Raw genomic sequence first — 26,021 nt, forward strand, 5'->3', positions numbered from 1 at the left:
TGTTGGTAGTTAGCGTTATGTTTGTTTGTTTTATAATAAAGGAGGAATGTTAAGTTCCGCCCTGCGTCCCGCTATGCGGTGACGCAGGGCGTCCTAAATAAAAGCCCCGCCCCCGCGTTCGGGAGGCAGTTCCGGGGCCGACCAGCAACCTGTGTGGGTGTGTGATCATTCGGCTCCCGCTGGAGCTGCGCAACAGGCCGCGCGGCCTACCAGCATTCTGCCAGCCCCCGCGCGCGCAGACAGAGGGCTGACAACATAACAGTCGCCAAGGTGGTGGCCCGCCTCCGGTCACTGGGGGCTTGATGCAGGGATCACCCTGCGCAGTCCGGATCACTGGACGGCTTCCTGGGGCACTGCTGCACTGCCCTGTGCATGCCAGCAGAGCTGCTTTTATTAGAGAGGCGTCATGACAATGTCATGACGCTCTCTCACCAGAAACACTAGACTCATACATAACAATACTGGTATGCGGGGATCAGTATAATGACCCCGGGTATTGGCTGGCTTTCAGAACACTGTGTCCACTTTTTCTGTACCAGGAAAAAACAGATACACTCTAAAATCAAGGGTGTAAACAAGGTCACCCTGGCGGCCACCAATGCGGATCTCTGCCACGTGCACGCGGTGGAGATCACTGCTGATTAACTGCACACTGTAGTGAAAGGCACGGGAGCACACAATCTGAACGGGGAACATGCGTGAGGGGAACCTGACGGTGGCAATCGTTGGAGCTGCCTCACAAGAATTAGCCGCTAAGTGGTAATTTGCTGGAGGGGGGGGGGTGGGGGCGGCGGGTCTCTGCTGAAGGGTAGGTGATCTGCTGAGCTGGGGAGGGGTCCTACTGAGGGAAGGAAGGGTGCTCTGCTGAGTGGAATGGTCCTGGGCTGAAGAAAGGACTTTGCTGAAGGCAAGGTTCAAGATACTCTGCGGAAGGGGCGGGCCCTGCGGGGTGAAGTGTCTACTCTGCAGAAAGGGGTCCCCCGCTGAGAAGGTTGCTGTGACGAGGGGGGTGGGTGCACTGTGAGGAGGGACTGGCCCTCTCCCGCACTGCATCTTGTCTGCTGGAAGACGTGGCCGCTGCTCCTGAAGGACAGGGGGCTGGCGTCACCTGCTGCACCGTCGTCACTCGGGCTGCTGCCACTGGCTCCTCCCGCGCCTCCTCCTCCTCCTCCTCCTCCTCCTCCTCCTCCAGTCTGCTGGGTTGCCTTGGGAACGTGAGGCAGGAGCGAAGGAGCCGCGCCAGGCATTACAGCGAGCGCATCCCTGTCTTCTGGGAGAGGAGGCTGTCAACGGAGCAGAGCATCCCGTTCAGCGCCAGCCACACCGCAGCAGCACCCGCGGCAGGCACCACCGGAGCTGACCGCCATGCCTCCCATCAGCGCCCCACAGATCATGCTGCTGCTCAGCCTTGCCCAGGGCAGCCTGGCCAGCCCGGTGACCGCGGTGGGCGGCGGCGGCGTCTCCCCTGACCCGTGCGGGAGCAAACCCTGCAGGAACAACGGCACCTGCAGCCGGGCCCCCGACCGCAACTACAGCTGCGCCTGCAGCCCGGGCTTCACAGGCAGCGACTGCCAGGTAAGGGAGCGTGCGTGCGTGCGGAGGCATTCCTGGCGCGGAAGGGCGTGGACACTTCACCGCGTGCTATCCCATCACTGCACTTTAGCGCGCGGTATCCCATCACTGCACTTTAGCGCGCGGTATCCCATCACTGCACTTTAGCGCGCGGTGGCATCTCGTCACACGTTTGGAAAACATGGGTCACTCTTGGTCACCCCTGAAGGTCAGCTTTCAATTCCTAGTTATATCGTTCACATTCATTTATAGAGCAGTCCAGGGGAGAACACATACTGATACTAACATACTTTCAATGGTTTTTCAATAGATTACTACATCAATAAATCAAGCATGGTAGAAGGGACTTTATACAAAACTCCACGTGTTTTTTATCTCTCAAAATCGCCATGTCTTTCGACTCCGTGTGCGCCATTGGCTCCGGGTTAGTTGCAGTTTTCCCCCCTCCCCACTAGAGTGTATAATCCTCTCACCCAGACACCAGTCCCCATTCGTGGTAACTCTGCTGCTTGTGGGACTCGCGCCCCTTTATGTCCGCAGCGTTTTTCAAGCTTATGTGCCTAAAATTCCTATACATACGATATACGCCTGGTAAAAATCGAAGTAGCCAACGCACATCGTACCAGTGTGAGTCCGCGGACTTTGCACCCTATTTTGCGCCTCATTTGTAGCAGAGTTGGAAGAGGGCTCAGCTGTGTCAATTCAAAAATATGTCCCCTGTATCGTGCTGCTGATTCACCCCTATCACACATCTGGTGCTGATGGCAAGCACTCCTGGCAGAGACCCGGACTGCCCCTCACAGGGGTATACAATGACCCTCAATGCTAAGATCCAGAGTGTCCCTCAAACCGCCACCGGGTGGGACTCATTGGGAACAGATGCGTCCTTTACGGGCACCCGTGACCTCTTCCCATGGGGTTAAGAATGAACCTGGCAGAGATCGGAAATGCCCCTCAGTTGGATCCGAGATGCCCCTCAAAGGGATTCAGAAGCCCATGTCTGGGCTCCCGAACGCCCCTCACCTGAATCCCCTGTGTCCCTCACAGGGATCCAATGGGACCTGGAATGCCCTTTATTCGTACCCAGAATGCCCCTGGAATTTGACCCTATGTCCCTCAATGCTGCCCCGAATTTCCCTGACCTGTATCCCCAGTGTCGCTAATAAGGAACCAATGGCACCCGGGATGTCCCTTACTGGTACTCAGAATTCCCCTGGCACGTATCCCTATTGTCACTCACAGGGGTCCAATGGTACCTGGAATGCCACGTACTGATGATACCTAGAATGCCCCTGGAATGTAACCCCATGTCCCTCTATGCTGCCCAGAATTTCCCTGACCTGTATCCCCAGTGTCGCTCATAAGGAACCTGAAATGCCACTTACTGGTACCCAGAATGCCCCTATCACGTATCCCCAGTTTCCTTCACAGTGGTCCATTGGCACCTGAAATGCCCCTTACTGGTACCCAGAATGCCCCATCTAAGTATCCTCCGTGTCCCTCACAGGGGTCCATTGGCACCTGGAATGCCCCTTACTGGTACCCAGAATGCCCCATACAAGTATCCTCAGTGTCCCTCACAGGGGTCCATTGGCACCTGGAATGCCCCTTACTGGTACCCAGAATGCCCCATACAAGTATCCTCAGTGTCCCTTACAGGGGTCCATTGGCACCTGGAATGCCCCTTGCTGGTACCCAGAATGCCCCATACAAGTATCCTCAGTGTCCCTCACAGGGGTCCATTGGCACCTGGAATGCCCCTCACTGGTGCCCAGAATGCCCCTGATAAGTATCACCAGTGTGCCTCACAGGGATCCAGTGGCACCCGCAATGCCCCTTACTGGTATCCAGAATGCCGCTGACCAGTCCTTTAAGTGGGATAAGAAATCGCGGTGGTGGGCTCTAAGGTGTTGTGATGCAATATTTGGGGGCGGGCCCTGTTTTGTGCAACCTGAAATCTCAAGTAGCTAATACAGCTTTAAAAGAGGAGTGGCCTGTGTAATTAAAGGAGTGACGTAGGAGAGCCAATCGAGTTTACATATGTGCAATAAAAGGGCATACATTCTGTTTTAAAAGAGGTATTTAAATCAGAAGATCAAATCAAAAAGGATCAGTGCACCATGCAATCCCGCAGTTCTGAAAGAAATCCATTATTCGTGCATACTAATTAAATGCAGTGTAATGGTAATACTTGAATACAATGTATGGCAAAATCAAACAATGTATTCTCTTAGAATGTCCTTTATCTGTTTGAAAAGCACCCACTTTCACATATCTTTAACTGATGATGTCATTCTGAACATTACTGAATGTGACATCTGCTGGCAAAGAGCAGTATTGCCATTCATATGTTTAAAGACATTTGGTGAGGGGGTCAATTCGGAAAGTCCTGCCAATATTTCCAGACTGCCAGGACTGAGCCCTGGCTAGCCCTGGCCCACTTAAAATCCTGCCTCTGACATGCATCACCAGTGTCCCTCAGAGGGATCCACAGGCACCTGGAATGCCTCTTACTGGGACCCAGAGTGCCCCTGAAGTGTGTCCCAGTACCGCACACAGGAATCCATAATATTCCTAAAGGAAATCAACGGCGGTCCTCACGCGCGCCATACTGAATTCCAAGCTCTTCAGAGAGGTGTGGAGTTGCCCGTGCACACCCGGCCATCTTGCCCTCAAAGTGCCCTCTAGTGCGGCCGCCTCTCTTTCCCCGGAAAGGGCGCCCTTGGAGCAGCTCCCGAGTTGCGAGGTGCTGTGGTGGCGCAGCTCGCCTGGCCTCTCAGTGGACTCCACCGCACCCCTGATTTTGAGGAATATTCCTGGCTAGCCTGGGCCCCCGTGGTTTAAGCATACATGTAATCGGGGTACTGAAAGCACCGGTCGCTTTTTGTTTGTTTGCCGGTGAGGACGTTTTCTTACAACCAATGGCGAGAGATTCGGGTCCGGGGTTATTTAGGGTTTTCACCGAGTGCCCTTGCTCGAGGTCTCTGCTGGCCGGCTTGTCTGCTAATGCCACCCGCTGTAGGCCTGCCCGCTGGTCTGTGGCGGGGTGGGGGGGCACAACCGGGGGCAGCGGTCGCTACTCCCTGAAATGCACTGGAGAGAGGGAGCGACTGAGAGGGACGGAGAGAGAGAAAGATGCTGAGAGGGAGAAAGGACTATAGAGGCAGGAGACAGCTGGAGGGGGAGACGAGAGAGGGCACAGGGGGAAAGTAAGCGCAAGAAACGGAGACGCAAAAGGAGGAAGCGAGGCAGGCAGGAGACACACGCACACGGAGAAAGCAGGAAAGAGAGGGAACGAGATGGGAGTCAGAGGGGCAGATAGAAGGCTGGAGGGAGTGTGTGCTCATGAGAGAGAGGAAACGTGTACTAAAAGTGCTCTTACCCCAGCACTGCCATTTTGTATTTTAATTTCTGTGTGGAGTCAATCTTCCATCAAAAAAAAAAACCCAGGCTTTGTTAATTCCAAAACCCCGGTTCCTGACGGGAATACACGGAACAGGCACCCCTCGAAGTGCTGTAAGGTGACCTTAACCGTGGGCTGATATTGTCCGCGAACTATGACCCTATAGTTTGGCGAGGCGCGCGCGCTCTGAAGGTCTTGCCTGCTCCGATTGTTGGCGGTTGGTAGGACGGATAGAGCCGGTAATGGCAACTGCAAGGGTAGGATAATTCTCACCGATCAGCTCTGCTGCTGTACCCCCCCAGCCCCTACCAATCAAATGTGGACTTGCATCTGCCTGGCACGTGCCTGGGTAGGAGAGAGGCCGTGGATGGAGTCCAGAGGAATTAATTAATAGAAAATGGGCCACGTAAGCCAGCCACCGCTCGCTTACTTTTTCCCGCTCCCTATCATCTCACCCACTCACTGCCCCCTCAAAGAGTACCCCTGACCTGAACCTCCACTACCACCCCTTTGTCCGTTTCAGACACCTCGACTGTCCCGACCCCATCCCTCACTCCTGCGACTGACTCCTCACCACTTGCCACTCGTAACTACCGAGCCCAACCAGCCGCGAGCATCAGGAAAACCGCCACGTCTCATGAGGTCACCTGCCTCCTTTTCAATGCCCACTCTGTGGCCAGAAACAGGCACAGCAGCTTTGTCCTCCTATCCTCTGACCATCCTGATCTCATTTTCATCACTGAAACATAGTTCTCTGCCGATTTCGAACCAGTCGCGCGCAAGGCTTTTCCCCCTGGCTACTCGCTCATCTCCCACAACAGACCTTTCCCGAGGTGGTGGAGAAGCGATCCTCTACAAACCGCACTTCTCCATCTCACTCAACGAAACCCAGCCATGCACAGCTAACTGGGAATCCCTTCTAGTAAGACCCTCTCTACTACCAACTCTCTCTCACAGCTTCCTACTCATCTATAGGCCACCAGGATATGACAGACATTTTGCCAACAGTCTCTGTGACTCGCTAGCTACCACCCTGGCCAACCAACCAACACACCCTACTGGGGGACTTTAACATCTGGTGTGATGTGCCCAACAACCCCATGACAGAACCCCTGGTTCACAGCCTAGAGGCACTCAACCTTGCCTGGCATACCATCGTTCCCACACACAACTGGAGGCCACACCCTTGATGCAATCTTCAGCTCCTCCGACCTCGTCTCTGTTTTCAGTCCCAATCCCCTCATTTGGACAGACTACTCAGCCATCCCTTTCTCTGTCCTCACTCCACTCCCTCCGCCCAAAGCCCAGCCTGCACCCACACATGATCACAAATGCAGGAACAAGGTCAAGGTACTTCCTGACCTGGCTGAAGACCTGCTACGCACTCCCCCAGTACCCCTGGCCTCAGATAGACCCTTACCAATAGAATCCTTTGACTACTGGCTTAAAGAATCACTACTTCCTGTCATCCCCTGTGCCCACCACCTCCCACATAGGGCCATCCCCCAAATGCTTCACACCTGACCTGAAGACTTTCAAAAGCCAAAATAACTCCCTGGAGGGCAAATGGCGAGCATCCAAAACCGCTCTCAGCAGGTCTGTGTTCGCCCTTCATCACCGTAACTACAAATCTGAGATCCAAAAGGCCAAAAAAGCCTACTACAATAAATAAATCCTAAACTTCCAGAGCAGCAGCAAACGTTCTGCAAAGCTCTCTCCCAGCCCTTCTACAGCACAGCAATGGACAGGACGGCCACCCTTAATACCAAACTTTCCATCCTCACGTCCTGCCCTACACAGACTCCTCCTGATTCCACTTCTCTGACGCCCGTAATGCCATCCTTCAACTCTTTCAATCCCATCTCGAGTGATGAGTTCCTCAAACTACTGTACAGCAGCAAACACCCGGGTCCCCCCTTGACCCTTGTCCCGCCTCTCTCCTGAAAGAAATCTCCACCTGTGCAGGAGTACTAGCAAGGTCCATAGTAAGTGACTCCCTCTCCTCTGGCATCTTTCCGGAACTTTTTAAAATAGCGCATGTCAAACCGCTTCTGAAAAAAGCATCTCTCGGCCCCTTCGAGCCAATGAAGTACAGGCCCATCTCCAACACCTGATTCTTGGCGAAACTCTTTGACTGTGCTGCGTACTCTCAGCTCAACCATTTTGTAGAATCCAACAACCTACTTGACCCGTTCAATCAGGCTTCAGGCTGCGTCACGGAGCAGAAACTACTGTGATCTCGATCGGTGATGATTTCAAAGTCTCGGCAGACTCAGAGGGTTGTGCAGCACTGGTTCTCCTTGATCTGTCAGCAGCCTTTCACACCATTAACCACTCCATCCTCCTTGACCGACTCCACTCTCTAGGAATCGGAGGCTCGGCACTCAACTGTATCGCCTCTTTCCTCAACAACAGGAAACAAATCACTTTCCTGCCCCCCTTTCTCTCGACCACTCGCCCCGTGAACACTGGAGTACCCCAGAGCGCTTACCAGTCTGCGCTCCTTTTCAACCTCTATTTGACCTCTCTCCCAGGGATAATCCACGCACAACCTCACCTGCTATAACTATGCTGATGATACCCAAATTATCCTCAGAATCCCCAAAACAAGCATCGATCCACGACCCGACCTAGCAGCCTCAGAGTTATAGACCAATGGCTGACAAGAAATCACCTCATTCTAAACCTAGGAAAAACAGAGATCATGGTATGCAGCAACACAGCCCTACTCCTGCAACCACTCCCATGGCCCTCCTCCCTTGGCACCCCCCTGCCTACCTCCAACATAGTCAAAAACCTTGGCTGCACTCTGGACTAGGGCCTAACCCTGTCCCACCAGATCAATAATGTATCAAAATCCTGTCACTACGACCTCAGGCTCCTAAGATGCATTTGACCTTACCTCACCTACCCCAACAGACTCGCTGCTGTTATGTCCATTGTCATGTCCAGACTGGACTATGCGAACTCCATATATTTGGGCGCAACAGCATACCAACTTAACTCCAAAGAGCCCAAAATGCTGCCGCCAGACTCCTTCTTGCACTGGGATGAAGGGGTCACATCACACTTGCTCTCTGCACCCTCCAAGGGCTCCTGATTGGACGAAGGGCCACTTTCAAAATCCTACGCACCACACACCGAGCAGTACACAAGACCGGCCCAGCATACCTACAAAAGAAGATTATGTCCTTCCGCCCAACACGCACCTTAAGGTCCAGAACGGCCTTCCTAATAGTGATTCAAACCTCCAATTCAGCCAGGATTGGAGGGTCCGCCTACTCTATCTTGGCTCCAACTCTGTGGAACTCACTGCCTCCCGACATTTCGACACAGCCAGGACTACATGGCCTTCTGTAAATCATTGAAAACCTGGCTTTTTCCCTAAACCATGAAAGCGACCATGTAGGGCCGCCAAACACTCTGGCAATGGCAAGAATCTCGGCTACTACGACATTACCTTGGAAAGTAATTACAGCTGACCAACAAGTGGTCCGGGGGATGCCGAAGGATGAGACCAAGGAAGTCGGCCAATAAGATATCAAAATTGAAATAGGAAATGTCGGGGCACGGAATACAGCTTTAGTGACCTGCAGGCTCTGGGATATACAACTGCCGACTCGCTGCTCCCCGGCTCTATTACAAAGTCCTTGCAACCTCTTGTGCCAACAAGTTGACCATTCCCCCTTCGCTCCCTACCCGTACCCAGGCCTACTTACCTAAAGTACGACATCAATATAATCGTATGCTCTGACCAGGCACGCTCACTGCCACCAGTCTCTAAGACCAGAATGATGTTGGTCTTTATATATCAACCTGGAAACATGAGCACTGCAGCACCCATAACTGAGCTTAATCACTAACTCCTTACATGGACGCTCAGCACTATCCCTCCGGGAGATGCGGACCACTGTAATTCAGCCAAATCTGCAAACTCTGCACCTCCACAATCACAGAGTGCAATTGTCCCGCTGACAGCACAATGCGACTGGGCCTGCTCTTGCCAAACCTTAGCCACCCTGAAATTAATACGCAAAACCGCCTTGCCTCCCCTGTCAACCGACTACTTTTGCCTGGTTTTCTGTCAACACATGCCAAGCTCTGCCTCAAACATTTCGATGAGGCGTTACCATGTCACCTACCTGGTACACAAGATGGTATATGCTCATGATATGCTCATGCCAGGCCAAATAAGGCTATGCACGGCCCCACCTGAAGCGCTATAGCAACCATACCCTGCGGCCTCTGTCCTATCTGTCCTCCAACACCACTGCCTCGATGCGACTAGGTTGCTGCGACATAACGCCTCAGATTCAATGATCCTCCGACTGGACAAACATAACTTACTCCACACCATCCTGTAAATCTGATTCAGAGATGCACTACCGCAAACCACCAGGATGGACTCAGCCAGCTCATTGGTCTCCAACAGTAATCAAGAACAGTGGGCTCCTACAGTTAACCATCCACTCCAGACACTCACCACTCCTACTAATATGCTCACTCTCCACTTTACATGAACAAACAATAGAGCGCAGCTATACACCTCATTCAATTTCGGCCTGGCTGCACACATACCTCCACTACTCCTTGAACACCTTAACAGCCAGTTAGAAGGCAGTTATAACCCACAAGAAAATCGGCTTAGCTGCACACATAAATATCTTACACAGGCCCAGGGCTGCCAGAATGCAGACTCAGAGATCAACTACCTTTCAGCCAGGGGAGTTGCTAGGTCTGGAAAAGACCCGGGGCTAAGCTGATGTCAGAAATGTTGGGACTGGGGGCTAGCTAGTCTTTTGGCTGTAGCTCCTGAGATTCTATCCGGGGCTACAACCAAAAGATCAAGGGCTATAGCCCCCTTAGCCCACCCCTAGCAACGCCCCTGCTTTCAGCTCACATTCCACTGATCTCTCACAACTCCCGCACCGCACCTAGTGTTAGAATGCAGCCACCATCACGCAAACCACAGTGGCTGCACACATACTGAGTGCACCCAAGTACTATGTACTACGTTAATCTCTCCACTGACCTGGACTACCATCACCAAGGGCGTTCAACCCACAAGCGCTTTGAGATCATACCAATGGTATATAAGGTGCTATACGAATGCAAAATAACAATTATTTTATATGAACTTGATTTTTCCTTTTAACAAAATATGCCTGTATGTTTTTCTTTTTGAACTTGTGTAATGTTGAGTATGAACAGCCAAAATCACAAAAAAAAGAGAAAAAGTTACCCCTTTGGCACTCTCTGTTGTCCGCCAACAGGGCCCAGGGACGTATCAACGCTGTGGGCATTGTCCAGTAGAAAGTTGGCTAAAGGGGTCTGTGAGCATTGGGGAAGAATATTGGGAGAGAAACATCACACTTTGTAATAGTTAAGGCCCTCTGCTGACCCATTGTTTACAATGGCTCATCAACATTCTAGTGTCATAAGGAATGTTTTTACGCACAGTCTCAGGGCTGCACCAGGCATTCTTAGCCCCGGAGATGGAGTTAAAGATCCGAGCACGGCAAAGGTGTTTAACAAGGTATGCAGGCTCATATTGCTCAGTATATCCCGAGGGTGAGGTCTTAAATCTATTATAACCTGCCCTGCTCCTGATAGTAGGGTTCCATGTGTTAATATCGTGGCAAAAAAGGCAGTGGACACAAAATATCGCATCAAAAAGGCTGTGGTTTTGCTGCCGCAATCCATGTAAAGAATGCAGGGGACACCCCCACAACCCACGGACCCATTATACCATTTAAGGAGATGCGGGGGACACCCCTGCAACCCCTGCTCCCCTTAAATGGTATAATGGGGTACACCTTTACCGGGTCAAACCACAGCATTTTTGCCGCGATTTTTTTTTACTGGCGACATTTTTGCCGCGATTTTATCACTGCATACCGATAGTAGAAAGTATCAGTGGGTATATAGTTATAAGTAAATAAATCTGACTGGGTTGTCACAGGGAGTTGGCTGCGGATGCGCTCCTTGGTGCACGTAACCTTGGAATATATTGTTCTGAACAATCTAGGGCTATATGAACTAGTCTGCGACCTATATTGGTTTGTGTAGTCCCCAGATTGAATGATCACTTTGTGTTCTTGTTGGACAACGGGAAATCATTTATGTTAGTAAATTATCATTTGTACTGCACCTGCTGCCACTACAATGGCTTCCCAGGGACAGAATGTATCTGCGGACGTGCTGAATTGGGTCCACATATGGGATGTCCAGACTTGAGTCTGTGGATGGAAAGGAGAGGGGTATGATAATGATGGACAGGCTAAGTAGGAGCAGGAACAGGTCAAACGGCTAGAGCAGGTATCGAGTTTATCATAAAACAAGGTGCCTGTCCCAGCAGGAGAAATGTCTCCCTCATCAGCCTAAACGTCTTCTGCGATCAGTGTCTTCTTTTCTGGTAGCAGTACCATCCTACCAACTAGAATGATGTGGGGGCCGTGCCTTCTTGGTAGCAGGATCCAAACTTTGGAACTCCCTTCCTCTGATGTTACGCAGCCTGCCTGACTTTGAGCGATTTCAAGTGACTCTCAAAACTCACGTATTCACATAAATCTGCTAAATCCCATGTCTGTTCATTTCTCGTTTCAGCGCCTTGATGCTTTTGGTGAATAGTGGCGCTATACGTATGTGTAATGATGATGATAATGAGGTAGATAGGAACGGTCATAATATAAGCTTTGCTGCATGACTGCTCCAAAGGGAAGCGAGGACAGACAATGTAATCTAGGTGTGGAGAACTTTATAACGTGCTGCAGTCAGGTCTTTGTAGTTCATTAAGAAGTACTCCTAAAGGGCGGGTGGTTGCGTGACAGACTACAGCTGTGCTTGAGCATTCCCGTGACATATGGTAGCCTGATATAAGGTCGGGAATTGAATCACACTCTCATGTTCCCCAAAGTGCAAGGTCTTGGGGCTGTTGAGGGTAGTGATGCCAAAGACAGCTATGCCCAGAACTGACTGGGCGAAAAGGAGAATGAAGGGGCAAAGAGGCATAGTCAGGGTAGGGTAGGGCCTTAGCGGGCAAGGCCCACCCAAAATCTGTACATTCCCACCCAGCAGCTCTCTGTGGGCATTTACAGCTGTTAATGTCACTGCAGTGGTCCCAACTACATTAGCTTCAGGCCCCACTTGTTAGACAATCCTGGCTGCGCCTCTGGATGGGGCAGAGAAAAACTATCTGATGATTGGATGATCACTTGGAGAGTCAGACCACATCTAAAGGATTATCAAATGTGATCCACTATTGCACCACTGCGTAGAAGTCCTGCCTTACCTTCCAGTACCTTACCTAGTGTATGACTGGAGACGTCTGCATTCATGAGCCATAAATTATTGTCAAAACTTGGGGAACACTGAAAGTAGAGAATACAATGTCCCCATGACCTGAGGAACAACCTTCCACGGTGTATCCTGCCTACAGAATCATATAGCGCTTTACACCCAGCAAGGACGTCTGTCAGCACTGAGGGGAAGGAGCAGAAATACAGTTGTTGAAGATGCAGCCCAAGAAAGTAAGCACCAGTGTAAACAATCACATGCTCTAGAGGGCATCTCATCCGTAAATCAGTCACAGGTGGGTAATTCCATAGCAACGATGAGCTGGGGACTCTGAAGACGCTTCCATTTGAGCACAGCCTTCATCACATGCATAGGTGCTCCCTCCAGATAATGCAGTCTTGAGGCTGCTGCCCAAGCAGTCATCTGGCCCTGGTAGGAAACCTAAGCGGTTGCTGTGCCACTGTGAAGGCCAAGCCCCTCATAAGCAGCTGTTGTCTTGTGATAATCAAACTATCCTCCCACCCTACCAAAAAAAGGTTCCCTCAGCATTCCCTGTGGAGTCCCAGGACTCCTCCCTAATGTGCAATATCTACGCCCATCGACTCGTCCAGCCGAAATTTAAACTGGCTAAAGCTGGCGGCTCGAACTTCCCTTCTATGGAAGCCCAACACTGGAACATGCTACCGCCTGCTCTACGAGCTGACCAATCTTATTGGGCCTTCCGGAAAGCCTTAAAAACCTGGCTTTTCGCGTAAATCTGGTGTGGTGAATCAACTTCCGGGAACCAGTGGTCCAGGGATGAATATCGGTTTCTAAACCATCAATCTGCCCCACACCTCTAGTACACCAGAAGGGATACGAACAGATTGGAAATACAAGCAAATTATAAACCTAACGTGGACGGAACAGCAGACCCATCTGCAAGGTCGTGGATGGTTGGTTAGTTGCAATACAGCAAAAATACAATAATTACCCAATGATAAAAGGGCACCCATGCAAGGTTGTATGCAAATGGTTACTTTATTATTATCAAAACAGACAGTTCTAGCACACTACAAAATACAACCCATCCTTTAAAGGAATGCAGAGGACAGACAGTTTCAAGAAGGAAAAGGGATGCACTCTGGATACTGACAGGAGGGTAGTTGGTAAAGTAATTAATCTCAATAGTTTAAGGATACTTGTTTTCAACACTAAGGGAGCAATGGGTCATAGAAAATGTCACTAGGGGCCTTTGGGGAAGGTCCAGGGGGACAGAACCACAATGTACCTTGTGCTTGTAGAATTTATTGGTGCTCAACAGGGTTGAATCGGTTTCAGGGCACTTTGCAACTTCTGCGACAGAGTTCAAGAAGGGAGACAGCTGCGGGTATCAGGCGGCAGGCCGTTCGGGGAGCAAGGCTGGACAAACGGCTGCAGGCTGGCCTACACAGTGGCTCGGGGACAGGAATCATTATCTCAGTGCTGGTCGGCAGGTCTGAAGCACTGGTCGAGGCATCTCGGATGACTGCGGCGTAACAACAGTCAGCGTTGGAGTTGGTTGCAGCTCGAGAGGCTTGACTTGCTCGAAAATGTCCTTTAAGGCATACGTCAGTAGATGGTTGTCGATATACTCCTGCTATCTTCTACACTTGCTCATGTCATCCTTTAAGGCGGATGGCCCAAAGCCGAGGAGAGTGTTGCAGGCAGCTGCCTCGTCCTTAGTTTGGTTCAGAGACTCTGTGGCACTTCCCTCTTTGGAAGCTTGCTGCAGAGCCTAGCAGAGCACACTGTGTGCTGGCTGGGTTCCGCTTCTGGAGCTGCTGGAGGGGCCTCTGGATTAAGTATCTCCCTCTGTTCCCGTTGAGATGTTTAGGGGAGAGATCTTGCGTCCCTCTTGGAGGTCCTGGCCTTACTTCACTGGCAGCAGATGTAGGTAGACTGTACCAATGGTCTACACTGATTTGTGTAGGCTAAGCCTACCTTAATGAATCAATCCTGGGTCACCACCAACAATCTCCAGTATGCCTGAGGTCATACCAGAGTGCTTTGCAACAGAAAAGGTAAAGGGGTGAAAACTTGTAATACTAAGTCAGACCCATCTTCTTGTCTGTTGTGGATCAAAGAGTCTCTCTGGTTAATTGAGCTCCCTGTGATTCCTGATTAAAGCGGCAGGTCTCCCCTGAAGCTGCGGCGAGACCAGCATTTCTGACTTCTGAAAACCACATTCTCGTACCTTCTAAATGGGGTCCCCCTGTGGTAATGACTACTATAAATAGCTGTCTCAGACATGACAGGTCACTGCCCTTGATACTAAGAGGCAAGAGCTAGCTTCAGGTTAACACAGATGCCTATCAACGGTTGTTGGGGTTTTCGTTTCTCCTTTGTTAGTCCTGCAGCTAAGCCCCACATGGGCCTGTGGAATTAACTCTAGTTATTATGTGAAGCTGCCACCAGCAGAACTAATAAAAGGACATGGAGGATCCATGGGGCCTTTGTTGGTTAATTAGGCTGGACATGGCAGGAGGAAGGTTTTATCCTCCCCCTTCAGAGAAGCCTCAATGAACTCTTGGCTGTCATATCCCAACTAAATATGGCAGGGGGGACGGCACTGGTAAGGTGTTCCCACACAAAGTGCACAGGTTGTATGTCATGCAGTGAGCATAGGAAAATGTGTGCAGATTAGCCCCACGCATTTTGCAGAGGTTCATCTACCATCATTCAATTTTGTTTAAAGGTTCAAAAAGCCCAGGTGTTCGCACACCCACTGTGCGGATGGTCGAATTCCTCACACCTGGACCTGGCTACTACCTCACACTACCTCTTTAACTTGGTAGGTCATGCTTGTAACTTGTTATGTAATAGCGCCTTGATGCCACTGAGTTTAGTGCGCTTTATAAATGTAAAAATAAACAAATATGGAATTAGTAGGATTGGTTAGCATTTTAGAAAAACTCTGCTTGTTAAAATATTGAACGATACAGGTTTGAGCTTAGAGAAAATTACTGGTGTTACCGCGACGACTTCCACTAATTATTATGATTTATTATCAATAATACATACTTTGTATTGTATTGTATTACTGTGCACTCCAATGTGCCCCAGTTCCCTGTCCTACAGTACTGTGGATAGTGAGAACTATTTTCACTGCCAAATAATGTTCAGCTTGCATTCATGAGACATATGCCACTGCATGCTTGGCACATATGTGGGTCTTCATTATTTCATTAGTAGCTATTTGGGAATGGTTATTGTCTAAAAATCACATAACACAGCTGGGGTTTTGCGTTTTAGGGACTTGAGACACAAGCGCCGCACTCCAGGGGCAGAGAAGTACCTTGCCCCAAGGTTTGGGGGTAGCCCGGCACCCAGGCTGTAGAGGGCGATAACAAGATGGGGGTGAGAACTCTGTTTTCAGTGCCTTTGAAAATGGGTTCCTCTAACATTGTCCCAAGGCGAGATGTGCATTTCCGCCGTTTGTTTCTGTCTCTGCTTTTTAATCTCAATTGAGGAGAATTGATTGCAATTCTGCATATGAGGTGGGGATGCATTTCAGTGGGTAGAATGACGCTCTGTGTTTTATGCTTTGATGTTCTGCGTTGCGTGTATGGATGGATTTAATGTCCCCTATACAAAAAGTGTTGACTTGAATACAAATAAAACGGAGACAAACATAGAAGAAAGACGATGGTTTCCATTATGCTAAAATATGAACACTAGTCATGATACCGTATCAGATTCCAAGTGGTTAATTGGTCAAGAAGAAGCCCATGATGGCCGAGATGATGATATTGTGATCGTTCTATGCCTGCTGTGCTCAGCTCTTGGACACTGGACATGCACAGGATATGTTCAGCATCGTGTCTGTGCGGTCTTACCTAAACTGCATGCAGACATTTTAAGGGTGCCCGGTCATCTCAGCTGAGCCCCTGTTGGGAGTCTAGGGGAACCAAGTATGGCCAGGTAGGTCGCTGGAGCAAGTTCATATAGGGCAATGTTCGACATCAGGGCCGCGATTCAGGGGGTATGTGGGCCTGTCACGCTGCGTTTTCCACATGAAGTAGGGCGGCAGGTAAGGGCCGGCTGTGCTGACCAGAACGCCCGGGGGGGGGCACCCCAGAATCTGAGTGGCAGTGTCCGCACAAGTAGCGATTTAGCAGGTTTAATTGTAGGGCAACAGAGGTGACAGCTGGCTGAGCCGAGATGCGTGGATGGGGCCCAGATTGTTGAGCATTGCCACAGCTGTAGGAGGAGCTGGGTGGCCTACAGCTCAATGTTTGTCCAGGCAGCGCAGCAGGAGCTTGATGTTATGGCACGCTGGTGGCGCGGCCCGCAGCCAGCTACGAATGGAGTGTTCTATGTTCCTGGCGGGTACACCCGCGGCCGGCCACAGCCACCGATGCGCAGGTTAATGCAGCGTGGGATCAGCCCACATATCAGCTGAAGTCCGCGGCTCGGGCGAGATCTGTATTTGAGCCAGGCAGGGAGGTAGGAGCAACAGGAGCCACATCCAACCAGCCGCTGGGGCCTCCCGCACTGCTCGTGTTATGGGGTACAGCCAGCAGAGGGCAGCGAACCGCGGTCAGCCACGGCACCCCGCAGAGGCATCTCACCCCTCCCCCTCGCTTACTTGGATCTTGCAGGTTGTCCGGGTGCTGCTCACGGGGGCACGGGCCAGCCAACGCAGGGTTCTGCAACCTTTGGCTCTCCAGATATTTTGGACTACAACTCCCATTAGCCCGAGGCAGAATAGTCAAAGGCAAGGGATCATGTGAGTTGTAATGCAAAACATCTGAATAGCCAAAGGTTGTAGACCCCTCTGCTTTAGTGTCCCCATCGCCCAGAATTAGGAGGAATAGGGGGTGAATCGCCACCAAATGGTTTGGCAAAGATGACAAGACCTAATATATCAATGGATCATTTCCCTTGAGGATCTATGATTGTGTGTGCCATTTTTGAGGTCGTGCATAATTATTTCTGTATTTATTCGTGTGTGACTTTCTGTGTCGATCTTTTGTTGTGCACATCCGTTTGAGGGGTGTAGCTCTTATGTGTGTGTGGCTCTGAGATGGTATGTTTCTGTGTACAGTAGCTCTAGGACTGTGTATAATCGTGGATCGGTTTATAGTTGTCTATTTGTGTACTTCGATGCCTGCTTTCTGGTATCGACGTAGGTCTTTGAGCACATGTGCTGGATGTGTGGCTGCGTGCTTTCCATGTGTAAGTCTATGTGTATTCCCGCATTTCCCGGCATATCTGCTTTTGTGTATTCTGTGTGACTGTGTTTATTTGTGTAAATATCCACCTGTCTGATTTTCTGTGTGGATTTATGATTGTTTTGGGTTTTCAGTGATTTTTTAGTTTGAATTTGTAACATATTGTGTGTTTTCTGCGACGTTCTGCCTACGTGTTTTTCTCTGTTCCACCTTGCTTCACTGGCTGTGCAATTTCTTGTGTGTGTATGTGACAGTGTCTTCTTTGTGTGATTTTTCAGCTGTGTGCTTTCCTTTGTGAATCTTTGTCTGTGTGAATATCTCATTCTGTGTTTTCTTGTTTGGACCAGTAACTTTTTTTCCTCCAAATATATGGCCGTGCGCGGTGCTACGCGGGTCTGCGATTGTGTATCTTTTTGTTTGAATATCTGGGTGTGTGGGATTTGCGAATGTGTGTGTGTCTTTTTTTTTTAAATACCGGTCTGTGGACATTCCTGTGTGGGTCTGTGATTGTGTACCTTGTCACTTGGAACTCTAGCTATGCACTTTTCTGGGAGATGCTCTAACTTTGTGTGGTTTTTGTGAAACCGTAGCGGTGCGCTTTCTTGTGTGAATCTGTGACTGTGTATTTTATGTGTGACTATCATCTGTCTGCTTTCCACTATGGACCTGTGCCTGTGGGTCTTCTCTCTGTAAGTATCGGGTTGCTTGTCTTCTTGTGCTGGTCTCCGACTGTGTTCATTTCTGTGTGTTTTTATGCCTTTTCACTTTTCTAAGAGGATATGTGGCTATGTAGATGTGAGCGCCCCTCTCTCACGTACATACGTACGTACGCACGCACGCACGGGCTCGCGCGCTCTCTCCCGTGCATCAGTATTCAGCAAGGGGAGCAGGTGGCCTTGTCCCTCAGGACACTGCGCTGTTCATTTGTGTGTAGTTTAGGAATTTGCGACAGATCATTCGAGAACTTTAATTAGCAATTCCGAATAGGGTACCAGCTTCGCCCAATCGGAATATTTTTTCATACCTGTCTGAATTTGATATTCCTAAACGTGTTCGCGTAGAACTAGTTTTGATGGAAACACGGAGCTTTCAGTTGACTGTTTTTCAGTAGAAAAGATACGTTTACTCATTAAACCCACAATAAACGATATAGTGGAGAATAAAATGAACGTTATTTTAACCACGACCCCATTATTCATTTTGGCTTCTTGGTGGTGGTTACTGTCACCCAAATGGGCAAAAAGAATGCCATAGAAGAGTAAGAGAGCGGGGTGATGATATGGGACAATGAGCCTTTTGTCATTTTTTAGTGTGCATCCCTCAGCCCTAAACCCTTCTGCAGGATTAGAAGACCCCATATTTATTGTGTTTTGAGAAAATAATACATTTGTTCAAAAAGAAAAAAAAAATAGAAGACCCCATATTTGTCTGCAGTGCTATTATGATGGAGTAAAATAATGTTATTGGAGAGTAAGAGAGCTGGGTGATGCCACAGACAATGCACCTGTTATTTTTTAGTTTTTTTTAGTTTCCTTTTTTTGGGCTTTTTTTAAGTGTATACTTTGTTGAATAAACAACGTTTTACACTAGCTTTCCAGCACAATACAATGATGCAGATATAATATATAAAATAAAAAAGAATGAATGATATTTAAAATACGTGATCAACAAGTTCATACGCTTATTAAAACAATGAGTAAGTACAATTCATATCAAAACATACAACTCCAAAAAAACACATCAAATTTGCAATCACACATTTTAAGTGTGTACATCTTTATTTATTTATTTATTTGCATTTGTATAGCACACTTGCAGCCCAGGGGCATCGAGGCGCTATTACAAGAAAATGTAGCACTTAGTATTCAGGGAATATACAGAAAGTATACAGTTGACCAAAGGTCTCTTGGTTACACAGATGCATGCAAGGATACACAGGATGCATGAAATGAGTTATACAGATCCATACTGACATAGGGAGTATTTCATACAAACAGTTTAGTCTTGATGGCTTTGCGGAAAGCTTGGTGGGACTCAATCATTCTAACGTGAGGTGGGAGTGTGTTCCAGTGGGTAGCTGCCTGGGTGGGAAAGCTAGAGCCACCGGCGGGCATTTTGCACGTTTTACGTGTGACAATCGTGTTGGAATAGCACATTCTTAAAGGTCTTGTGGCAGTGTGCTTGGTGATTCCTTGGGTCAGGTAGGGAGGAGCAAGTTCATGGAGGCATTTGTGGGTGAGTGCGAGTGTTTTAAAAACAATTCTTTCTCTGACAGGGAGCCAATGGGCCTGTCTTCCGATTTCGGAGATGTGATCTCTTCTTGCGGTGCCTGTGGCTGCCCTAAGTGCATTATTTTGGACTAGCTGGAGTTTGGTAATGTTTTTATTGGAGGTTTTTTATTGGTAATGTTTTTATTAAATGCGCGAGAAGAGCATTGCAGTAGTCTAGCCTTGATCCGATTATTGCCCTGGCGATGGTGAGGCAGTTCTGGCACGACAGGAAAGGCCTGGCTGCGTTGAGGACTTTAGAGTAGTATGCTGAGGATGCGGCGATGGCATTGACCTGTCTATCCATGGACAGATCGGAGTTAAGGTAGACTCCGAGTGTCTTCACGTGGTTGGAGACCTTGATGGGAATGTTGTCAATGGTGAAAGAAGCGTACTGATCCCCGAGGTTACCCAAGGTACAGGGTGTCCCTATAAGGAGGAGCTTGGTTTTTTCACTGTCTTTATTATGTACTCATCAGCCCTCAACCCTTCTGCAGAATTACAAGACCTCCTATTTGCCTTCGGTGCTATTATGATGGAGTACCCAGGAACATGTTGGCGGCATGAGGTGGATGGTGCGAGCATCTAGGCCTATCTAGGGTGGCAAACCCTGTCCTATGATAGCAATACCTGTCCTGTGACTTGTGGGCCAGCGCATATCATGGCAATACCTGGCAAATGATGGTAGTGTGTTGGGAATCGGGATCCAATGGCTTTATTCCTACTTATTCTATATGTACTCATCTTAGGTCCGATGGCGCTTTCCACAGAAACTATGTGCAAAATGTACAGCCGTAAGTGGTACAATCCTGTTTCCAGCTGTTTTCCAATAGTAGTGGAATAAGAATGAGACACCAACACTGGTGAGGTGAGGAGGAAGAGGGATTATGAAAGGGAGGACATGACATACTAACAGGACTGATATGCACAGCAAGATTATTCATTCACTCCCACATTGATACTATACATTTGTTTATAATAATGCTCAAATATTTACAGTTACAATTAGGAAGATGACTGATGAGGGAGGTGAAGGGATGAGGGCTAATAAGATGGGTCAGTGCAGGTGTACCTTTGAGGGCGAAGGAGTGCTCTTTGAGGGCAGATTTGAACACTAAAATGATGGTAAATAGCTGGAAAATAATGTGAGTGCTTGGGCATCTAACACCAATATTCGGTAATGGCCATAGATTTTGGTCAAGCTTTTGACACAGTGGGCCACAGGCATCAGTGGAAGAAGTTGTGGGATTGTCGGATTCCAGAATATTTGCTTGCAATTCTGATGGCAATACACAATAATACATCAGTTCAAGTGAGAATGTGTAGTCGGTGTGTCTTGACCGATAGTATTAGAACTTTGTGTGTATTGCCCCTGGGTTGGGTCCTGGTGCCAAGCTTTTAAAATCTTTATTTTGCTGATTTGGGTCCAAGATTAGAGGCTGTGTCTTCCACTCCCCCTAAGGTTAGTAATTACAGAGTATGCTAGTTATCCTACGCGGACAATGTGCTCTTAATTGATCAGACTCAGGTAGGGCTACAAAGGCTAACTAAAACCATTGTTGTGTGTACCCGTAAGAATAATCTGATCATCAATAGCAAAAAACAACAGTATTATTAGATTTTCTAATAAGACCAAAAAAAGTGTAACTCTATTTTGAGAGTTGACGATACTGAGATCATTCCATCGACTGACATGAAATATCTGGGAATTCCATTTTGGTCATATCCAACTAACGATGCCCTGATGAAAAGTCTAATAGAAAAAGGGCTGCAACTCGCAGCGCAATTCAAATGTTTAAAATGTAGATACTGCCGTTTTACAGTGACTCCTATGATAGATTTGTATAAACTGAAGGTCGTACCAGCATTACTATATAGCCAAGAAGTCTCTTTTAGTACTCGTGAGGTCGATTGGGACCAAAGAGAGTCGTTTATTTGGAAAAAGGCTCTTAGACTGCCTGCCTCTGTACCTATAGTAGCCCTCAGGTTTAAGATCGGGCTGACCTCATTTAGAGCGCGGTGGGAGTGGAAAATTATTTCTTTATACAGTAACCTTATCACCCCTGCCAGTGACTCCCCTTTTGAAATGCTAAAAATTGAGACTTCCCTGAATAGTCAGATTATCCTGCTGGGCGGTTTTTGTACATTTGCCCTAAATATTTTGCTGGGCATAAATGTTGTACGGTCTACATTAATTGCTGCCTCCAGCCTTGCCAATAAACTGTTATCCCACAAGGATTGGTGTGATGCTATCGATAAAATGAGAACATATCGTTTGTACAACAGTTTGTCCCGTTGTGATAAACCCTTAGGTGTGCTGCCTGGATATCGAGCTCAATTTCCACATTTTTACTGTCCGGAAGAATTCCTACGCGTCAGGTTGAATTTAATTAAACTGGAGAGCTTGTTTCGATCAGGCGGGGGGATGAGCCGGGAGCTCAGGAGCGTACTATGCAAGGTGGCTGACACGCGGCAGAATCGTGGACAACTAATTTTAGAATGCGTAGCATTACTAGCTAAAAGATATCATTATTTTGCTCAGTTTGTTCATGATTTTAGGTGGCTTTCGGGCTCTGATCTTTAAGATAGGACTACCAGCGGCCCGGAAGTGAGCCTGACCATTGCAGTCATGGGGCCTCATTACACGGATGGCGGTAACCATGGCGCTAGTAGCGCCATGGTTGCCGCCGGAGTCTGGCATGGTGAATGGTGGAAATACCGCCCCATTCCAAGGTTGGCGGGGGCGGTAATTCCCCATTCACCATGGCCCTTCCCCATTCCCATTTGAGCCCCCATAGGGCTCAATGGGAATGGGGAAGGAGCAAATAATGGCACCCCAATTAGCGGTACCGTTATTTGCTCTGAAGTCCCTCAGCGGGCCCGTCCTGAACGTGTGGTCTGACCACACGTTAAGGACGGGACCCGCTGAGGGACCTCGTAGTAGATAAACGATGCATAAACGATGCACTTAACTTGCAAACATGCTGAAACAATAAAGCAAAGTTACAGCAGACGAATGGTCTGGCAAACAGAATAAAACGCACAAAGTCCTTTCAGCCCAGCTGATTTCCACCACTCCTCCACTGCTTTTGAAGTGCCCCATCAGTGACACAAATTCATGCTCGACGTTTTGAGGACTCACAATTAATAAAGTGCAAAGCTTCTGAGTCCTCGACCAAATCTCTGTAGATTTGTGAGAAGCGTTCAGTAAGGTTGAGGTTCATTTGTCTATCAGCAATGGATAACGTACCTTACAGTTATATAGACACGTGGTGGGTGACTGCCAGAATGTGGAATACGATAGGTGTGGTTTTGATATCTGAATTATTTTGTGGAGCGCAATTGGAAAAAGGAATTGAGAGGCTCATTGGCAGGAGATTAATCTACTGTACTTACTGATAATCAATAAAGATAGTTACCTCAACCCTAATGCGTACTGTATAACATTGGCGACGACTGGATGAACTGCTGCGCAAGTGTTGCCCCAGCAAGAACTGCGAAGTCATAGAGGATGGTGTCACTATGCTCTTGCCTATCGGGGGCCAGATCTTGTGCCGTTGAAGGCAGAGAGGGTGAAGCCAGTGCGCTGGAACCAACCGAGAGTCGGATCGTGTGCCGTTGATGGCAGAGCCCCTCACCACCAACTTTGGTAAGCCAGCGTGGCTGCTGGTAGCTCACTCTGACAGTTGGTGCCCTATCAGAGCGACCGCCAGAGACAGTGAGGAGGGACTGTCACACCGCTTTCTGGAACGTCCTCTATATGCGAAGGTGTTGTGACGTGCCGCCTTGTTGCCTGGTTATGGCGCGACACCGTGAAGGGTGTTGAGCCTTTCTGTGGAAATTAATGGGGGCTTAATAAGGCGAAAGCAAATAATTAATAGAAAGGCTACTAGCCGGTAATGTTCTGCGTTATGAAAGGCACACCATGGTATTGCACACACTAGGTGATTATTATATGGTGAGTGAGGAGTAACGTGGACAATTACTTAAAATTGAATGATAAAAAGTAATCGAAAGTGCAGGTGGAGTTCATGATAGTGGTTTATCAAGCAGCTTTGCGAGTCAGCTGGGGGCACAAATCGCTATGCAAAATGCTCACTTAATCTTGCAAAAAGGAAATGGTCCTCATGGGAAAAAAGGTTTATCCACTACTTGAAAGCAATGTGTGGGACTGCATTTGCAGTGGATAAGAAAGTATCCTTAGTAATGCACCTTCTGGCATATGATATTATTGGTTATTTATAACGTGCTTAATACCCAGAGGTTTCTAAGCGCGGACCCGGGGATCGCACCTGTGTTGCTTCATGTCGTCTTGCTTCCAAGGCAAGCATGTTGCCACTGAGCTATCCTCCTGAGACTAAATATGAAGGGCAGTGCATATTTAAAACATTGCCAGACTTACCTGAGGAGGTTGACACAGAAGATATGACTGAGGAGGAGGTGGCAATGTTAAAATTGGATGCCTACTCCAACCCCAAAACAAGCACCATTTTGGAATGCTATAATTATGGTGCGAGGTATCAAGTGAAATAATGAGTCAGTTGAAGAATACATAACAGCAATAAGACATTTGGCACTAACGTGTATTTTTGTCAAGGCCCTTAACGAACATATCTGTGATCAATTTATAATACACTACTGCAAAAATCAGATCCAGCAGTAGTTGTGGCTAGCTAAAGGATGATCTGGGCTTAGATGATGTGTTCACAATACCAAAGAGGGTGGAACATTCAATGGCATGTTTGGAAAAATGATCCAAGGTTGAGTACAAAGATAGTGCGGTTGAAGTCCTCAAAGTGGATAGTGAAGATCAGGTGAAGCAGAAAATGCACAAGAATAAAACCTGAGGAAAAAGTTACCCGTTGGGCGATGGAGATCACAAAAATACTGAGAAAGGAACTCAAAGCTATGGGAGACTGCCGGACGGAAAGAGATTATGCTACAGGAGAGGCAATAGAAATCACATGTCCGGATCATTTGTATGTCCGGAATGGAAGGTCATGTATACGAAATGTAAACAATGGGGACATTTTGCGACCTATTGCAAGAACCTCCAGTCACCTTTTGGTGGCTCCAGAAAAGGAGTACAGTTTTTGAAGATGAAAATGTTGAGAGAATTACGGTGAACATAGTAAACGGCCAAAGTGATGAAGATGAGTGTGATAGTCCGGAAGCAGACATTCGGCTGACGGGGAATATGTTGGAGATGATGGCAGATCAAGGGGCAAAGGTATCATTGATATTGTGTGATGTGTTTGAGAGATATTTAAAAGGAAATATGAGAGAGTTGATGGCACCGGATGTATGGCCGGGAGGGTATAACATGGACAATATAGAAGTCTTGGGATATTTTGCGGTGGAGTTTAAATTTAAAGGAAGGTGTGCGGTTCCATGTGATATTTTCGCAGCGAAAATATCGCGATGCAAAAATATCGCCATATTTTTGTGGGGAAAATAACACATGGACCCTGCGGGGGACACCCCCGCAAACCCAGCATCATTTTATTATGTGCGGGGGACACCCCCGCAACCCCCGCACCTAATATTTTCAACACCAAAAATATCGCCTATGGCCGTTCCCGACGACCATATGTACGGCGATATTTTTGTTGCCGAAAATATTACCTGATACCGGGTGTGCAATGGGATAGATTTATGTCACAAAAAAAGGAGCATCGTTGTTAGGTCGGCGTGGAATTTTATATACGCCTAAATCCCAACACTAATGAGCACGTTTTGGAAGTGGGACAGAATCAAATGGAAGATTAATGGGTTGAGGATAGGAAAGTGTTTAAGAAAAATGTAGGGAGACTGAAAGGTATGATGCACCAAATTGTGTTGAAGAATAGAAGTATACTGGCGGTAGCCACATTAAGGCTGGTACCATTAAGTTTGAGAGAATGGCTGAAACAAGAATTGAAGAAATTGTGTAAGATGAGCATAATTGAAAAAGCAAGTGCAGTGGAATGGGTATCTCCACTGGTGGTCGCTAGGAAGCAGAGCAGGAAGTTGCATCTTTGCATGGACCTGCAACAACTTAACAAGTGTGTCGTGGTTGAGAGACACCCATTGGCTAATATGTCAGAAATATTGGCGTTTATAGAATAAGGTAAAAGTTAAGGTGTTTATGAAATTGGACTTGACATCCGCTTATCACCAAATTGAGTTGGAACCACAATCTCATAAATTGACAGTGTTTATTTCATATGAAGGTTTATTTCAATTTGGCAGAAGGCCTTTAGGGCTTATCTTGGCAGTGTGGGTATATCAGAAGGCCATGTTCACGTT

General features: G+C 48.2%; 1 protein-coding gene across 1 annotated transcript in view; it reads left to right on the top strand.

Moving 5' to 3' along the window:
- The first annotated feature begins 1,066 nt into the window (after window positions 1-1,066).
- Window positions 1,067-26,021, top strand: part of DNER (delta/notch like EGF repeat containing) — a 1,567,341-nt gene continuing 1,542,386 nt past the window's right edge. Inside the window, exon 1 of the mRNA XM_069618306.1 lies at window positions 1,067-1,575. Coding sequence (XP_069474407.1) covers window positions 1,366-1,575 — 210 coding nt within the window. The 5' untranslated portion in view covers window positions 1,067-1,365. The remainder of the gene's footprint in view (window positions 1,576-26,021) is intronic.

Source organism: Ambystoma mexicanum, chromosome 10, assembly GCF_040938575.1.
Source record: "Ambystoma mexicanum isolate Mex_15411 chromosome 10, UKY_AmexF1_1, whole genome shotgun sequence".
Classification (NCBI taxonomy): Eukaryota; Metazoa; Chordata; class Amphibia; order Caudata; family Ambystomatidae; genus Ambystoma; species Ambystoma mexicanum.